Here is a 6248-nt window from a genome sequence, read left to right as displayed (position 1 = left end):
TAAAGAGAGAGAACATGAAGCACAGAGAGAGAGAGAGAGAACAAGAAGCACAGAGAGAGAGAACATGAAGCACTGAGAGACAGAGAACATGAAGCACTGAGAGAGAGAGAGAACATGAAGCACTGAGAGACAGAGAGAACATGAAGCACAGAGAGACAGAGGGAACATGAAGCACAGAGAGACAGAGGGAACATGAAGCACAGAGAGACAGAGGGAACATGAAGCACTGAGAGAGAGAGAGAACATGAAGCACTGAGAGAGAGAGAGAACATGAAGCACTGAGAGAGAGAGAGAACATGAAGCACTGAGAGACAGAGAACATGAAGCACTGAGAGACAGAGAACATGAAGCACTGAGAGAGAGAGAGAGAGAGAGAGAGAGAGAGAGAGAGAGAGAGAGAGAGAGAGAGAGAGAGAGAGAGAGAGAGAACATGAAGCACTGAGAGACAGAGAACATGAAGCATTGAGAGAGAGAGAGAGAACATGAAGCACTGAGAGACAGAGAGAGAACATGAAGCACTGAGAGACAGAGAGAGAGAAAACACAAAGCACAGAGAGAGAACATGAAGCACTGAGAGACAGAGATAAAGAGAGAGAGAACATGAAGCACAGAGAGAGAGAGAACAAGAAGCACTGAGAGAGAGAGAGAACATGAAGCACTGAGAGACAGAGAACATGAAGCACTGAGAGACAGAGAACATGAAGCACTGAGAGAGAGAGAAAGAGAGAGAGAGAGAGAGAGAGAGAGAGAGAGAGAGAGAGAACATGAAGCACTGAGAGACAGAGAACATGAAGCATTGAGAGAGAGAGAGAGAACATGAAGCACTGAGAGACAGAGAGAGAGAAAACACAAAGCACAGAGAGAGAACATGAAGCACTGAGAGAGAGAGATAACATGAAGCACTGAGAGACAGAGATAAAGAGAGAGAGAACATGAAGCACAGAGAGAGAGAGAACAAGAAGCACAGAGAGAGAGAGAGAGAGAGAGCATGAAGCACTGAGAGACAGAGGGAACATGAAGCACAGAGAGACAGAGAGAACATGAAGCACAGAGAGACATAGAGAACATGAAGCACAGAGAGACAGAGAGAACATGAAGCACAGAGAGACAGAGAGAACATGAAGCACAGAGAGAGAGAGAACATGAAGCACAGAGAGACAGAGAGAGAGAGAACATGAAGCACTGAGAGAGAGAGAGAACATGAAGCACTGAGAGAGAGAGAACATGAAGCACTGAGAGAGAGAGAGAACATGAAGCACTGAGAGACAGAGAACATGAAGCACTGAGAGACAGAGAACATGAAGCACTGAGAGAGAGAGAAAGAGAGAGAGAGAGAACATTAAGCACTGAGAGACAGAGAACATGAAGCACTGAGAGACAGAGAACATGAAGCACAGAGAGACAGAGAGAACATGAAGCACTGAGAGAGAGAGAACATGAAGCACAGAGAGACAGAGAGAACATGAAGCACTGAGAGACAGAGAGAGACAGAGAGAGAACATGAAGCACTGAGAGACAGAGAACATGAAGCACAGAGAGAGAGAGCAAGACGATGGGTCTTTCTAGACATTTATACCAACTAACCAGTCAGTCCTCATCGGCCTCTCTCTCCACTCAGAACATTCCTCATGGGCTGTAGGGAATAGGGCGCCATTCAGGATACAGACAAACCGATGTCCCTTTTACGTCTCTCTCTTACCAGTTCAAATCAGAATGGCTCAATCACAAAACATAAACACCTTCCCTGGTGTAGTTTTACCTCTCCAGCTGTTCCAAAAAAAACTAAAGAAAACAAAGGCATCACCATGGAAACAAACTGGGAATAACAGAACGACGGGGCTGGGACTCCGACCGCAACAGGTTCCAAAAACACAACCAAAACACAACCAAAACACTTCGGAGAAGCTCGTCCTACACAGAGCCGAGATCATTTCCAATCGCTTCCAAAAAACCTGACCAGAAGAGTTTGTGTCTTTGTATGTATGAGTGGATGTGAATACGTATGTGACTACGTATGTATGAGGGGATGTGACTACGTATGTGACTACGTATGTATGAGGGGATGTGACTAAGTATGTATGAGGGGATGTGACTACATATGTGACTACATATGTATGAGGGGATGTGACTACGTATGTATGAGGGGATGTGACTACATATGTATGAGGGGATGTGACTACGTATGTATGAGGGGATGTGACTACGTATGTTACTACGTATGTATGAGGGGATGTGACTACGTATGTATGAGGGGATGTGACTACATATGTATGAGGGGATGTGACTACATATGTGACTACATATGTATGAGGGGATGTGACTACGTATGTGACTACGTATGTGTGAGGGGATGTGACTACGTATGTATGGGGGGGATGTGACTACGTATGTATGAGGGGATGTGACTACGTATGTATGAGGGGATGTGACTACGTATGTGACTACGTATGTATGAGGGGATGTGACTACGTATGTATGAGGGGATGTGACTACGTATGTATGAGGGGATGTGACTACGTATGTGACTACGTATGTGACTACGTATGTATGAGGGGATGTGACTACGTATGTATGAGGGGATGTGACTACGTATGTGACTACGTATGTATGAGGGGATGTGACTACGTATGTATGAGGGGATGTGACTACGTATGTGACTACGTATGTATGAGGGGATGTGACTACATATGTATGAGGGGATGTGACTACGTATGTGACTACGTATATATGAGGGGATGTGACTACGTATGTATGAGGGGATGTGACTACGTATGTGACTACGTACGTATGAGGGGATGTGACTACGTATGTATGAGGGGATGTGACTACGTATGTGACTACGTATATATGAGGGGATGTGACTACGTATGTATGAGGGGATGTGACTACGTATGTGACTACGTATGTATGAGGGGATGTGACTACGTATGTATGAGGGGATGTGACTACGTATGTGACTACGTATATATGAGGGGATGTGACTACGTATGTATGAGGGGATGTGACTACGTATGTGATTACGTACGTATGAGGGGATGTGACTACGTATGTATGAGGGGATGTGACTACGTATGTATGAGGGGATGTGACTACGTATGTGACTACGTATGTGACTACGTATGTATGAGGGGATGTGACTACGTATGTGGTCTGTAAATCTGTATTCTTGTAAGTGTGTGTTAGTGTGTATTAATGTGTGTGTTATTGTCACTTTTTGAGTGGCTGGTAGACAGAAGCGTTGGGATCCAGGGAAGAGGGACTATTGTCCATGAACTTGGAGGAGTAGTGTGGCGTAACAGGGCTGACGCTACTGCTGTCGTTGCTGTAGGAGATACTGGGCATCACAGCCATCACTTCAGCTATCTTCTGCTTCAACTCTGCTATCTCCTGGTCTCTCTGGTGGATCTGACCTGGGGGAAGGAGGGGAGAGAGAGAGAGAGGAGGGTTAGATGACAGTAGGAAATGTGTTCTCACTTTCTTCATGTTTCTAATTTACATCTCTGGGTCGCATAGCAGAACACCTTGTATACCTTGAGGAGCATCCTGTTTATATAATGGTAGATGAACCCCTGAGGTAAATGTTACTGAACGTTGAGGAGTATCCTGTTTATATAATGGTAGATGAACCCTGAGGTAAATGTTACTGTACCTCGAGGAGTATCCTGTTTATATAATGGTAGATGAAACCCTGAGGTAAATGTTACTGTACCTCGAGGAGTATCCTGTTTATATAATGGTAGATGAAACCCTGAGGTAAATGTTACTGTACCTCGAGGAGTATCCTGTTAATATAATGGTAGATGATACCCTGAGGTAAATGTTACTGTACCTCGAGGAGTATCCTGTTTATATAATGGTAGATGAAACCCTGAGGTAAATGTTACTGAACCTCGAGGAGTATCCTGTTTATATAATGGTAGATGAAACCTTGAGGTAAATGTTACTGAACCTTGTGGAATCCCCAGCCATCAGAGTTTGATCCTAGAGTCTACGAACACAATGGCTCAGCTAGAACCCGGTTGCTGTAGTACTGCGGTCGTGGGTCAGGGAAGGGAACTGTACTAGACGCAGGTTCCTGTAGTACTGCGGTCGTGGGTCAGGGAAGGGAACTGTACTAGACGCAGGTTCCTGTAGTACTGCGGTCGTGGGTCAGGGAAGGGAACTGTACTAGACGCAGGTTGCTGTAGTACTGCGGTCGTGGGTCAGGGAAGGGAACTGTACTAGACGCAGGTTGCTGTAGTACTGCGGTCGTGGGTCAGGGAAGGGAACTGTACTAGACGCAGGTTGCTGTAGTACTGCGGTCGTGGGTCAGGGAAGGGAACTGTACTAGACGCAGGTTGCTGTAGTACTGCGGTCGTGGGTCAGGGAAGGGAACTGTACTAGACGCAGGTTGCTGTAGTACTGCGGTCGTGGGTCAGGGAAGGGAACTGTACTAGACGCAGGTTGCTGTAGTACTGCGGTCGTGGGTCAGGGAAGGGAACTGTACTAGACGCAGGTTGCTGTAGTACTGCGGTCGTGGGTCAGGGAAGGGAACTGTACTAGACGCAGGTTGCTGTAGTACTGCGGTCGTGGGTCAGGGAAGGGAACTGTACTAGACGCAGGTTCCTGTAGTACTGCGGTCGTGGGTCAGAGAAGGGAACTGTACTAGACGCAGGTTGCTGTAGTACTGCGGTCGTGGGTCAGGGAAGGGAACTGTACTAGACGCAGGTTGCTGTAGTACTGCGGTCGTGGGTCAGGGAAGGGAACTGTACTAGACGCAGGTTGCTGTAGTACTGCGGTCGTGGGTCAGGGAAGGGAACTGTACTAGACGCAGGTTGCTGTAGTACTGCGGTCGTGGGTCAGGGAAGGGAACTGTACTAGACGCAGGTTCCTGTAGTACTGCGGTCGTGGGTCAGGGAAGGGAACTGTACTAGACGCAGGTTGCTGTAGTACTGCGGTCGTGGGTCAGGGAAGGGAACTGTACTAGACGCAGGTTGCTGTAGTACTGCGGTCGTGGGTCAGGGAAGGGAACTGTACTAGACGCAGGTTGCTGTAGTACTGCGGTCGTGGGTCAGGGAAGGGAACTGTACTAGACGCAGGTTCCTGTAGTACTGCGGTCGTGGGTCAGGGAAGGGAACTGTACTAGACGCAGGTTGCTGTAGTACTGCGGTCGTGGGTCAGGGAAGGGAACTGTACTAGACGCAGGTTGCTGTAGTACTGCGGTCGTGGGTCAGGGAAGGGAACTGTACTAGACGCAGGTTGCTGTAGTACTGCGGTCGTGGGTCAGGGAAGGGAACTGTACTAGACGCAGGTTGCTGTAGTACTGCGGTCGTGGGTCAGGGAAGGGAACTGTACTAGACGCAGGTTGCTGTAGTACTGCGGTCGTGGGTCAGGGAAGGGAACTGTACTAGACGCAGGTTGCTGTAGTACTGCGGTCGTGGGTCAGGGAAGGGAACTGTACTAGACGCAGGTTGCTGTAGTACTGCGGTCGTGGGTCAGGGAAGGGAACTGTACTAGACGCAGGTTGCTGTAGTACTGCGGTCGTGGGTCAGGGAAGGGAACTGTACTAGACGCAGGTTGCTGTAGTACTGCGGTCGTGGGTCAGGGAAGGGAACTGTACTAGACGCAGGTTGCTGTAGTACTGCGGTCGTGGGTCAGGGAAGGGAACTGTACTAGACGCAGGTTGCTGTAGTACTGCGGTCGTGGGTCAGGGAAGGGAACTGTACTAGACGCAGGTTGCTGTAGTACTGCGGTCGTGGGTCAGGGAAGGGAACTGTACTAGACGCAGGTTGCTGTAGTACTGCGGTCGTGGGTCAGGGAAGGGAACTGTACTAGACGCAGGTTGCTGTAGTACTGCGGTCGTGGGTCAGGGAAGGGAACTGTACTAGACGCAGGTTGCTGTAGTACTGCGGTCGTGGGTCAGGGAAGGGAACTGTACTAGACGCAGGTTGCTGTAGTACTGCGGTCGTGGGTCAGGGAAGGGAACTGTACTAGACGCAGGTTGCTGTAGTACTGCGGTCGTGGGTCAGGGAAGGGAACTGTACTAGACGCAGGTTGCTGTAGTACTGCGGTCGTGGGTCAGGGAAGGGAACTGTACTAGACGCAGGTTGCTGTAGTACTGCGGTCGTGGGTCAGGGAAGGGAACTGTACTAGACGCAGGTTGCTGTAGTACTGCGGTCGTGGGTCAGGGAAGGGAACTGTACTAGACGCAGGTTGCTGTAGTACTGCGGTCGTGGGTCAGGGAAGGGAACTGTACTAGACGCAGGTTC

At 48.9% G+C, this 6248-nt stretch overlaps 1 protein-coding gene across 1 annotated transcript in view; it reads right to left on the bottom strand.

Moving 5' to 3' along the window:
- Window positions 1-3176: 3176 nt before the first annotated feature.
- LOC120027383 (macoilin-1-like) overlaps window positions 3177-6248 on the bottom strand; it is a 13714-nt gene continuing 10642 nt past the window's right edge. The window contains exon 11 of the mRNA XM_038972296.1: window positions 3177-3410. Within this exon, the coding sequence (XP_038828224.1) occupies window positions 3208-3410 (203 nt within the window). The 3' untranslated portion in view covers window positions 3177-3207. The remainder of the gene's footprint in view (window positions 3411-6248) is intronic.

This window comes from Salvelinus namaycush, chromosome 32 (assembly GCF_016432855.1).
Source record: "Salvelinus namaycush isolate Seneca chromosome 32, SaNama_1.0, whole genome shotgun sequence".
Taxonomy (NCBI): Eukaryota; Metazoa; Chordata; class Actinopteri; order Salmoniformes; family Salmonidae; genus Salvelinus; species Salvelinus namaycush.
This window is presented reverse-complemented; position numbering and strand designations above follow the sequence as displayed.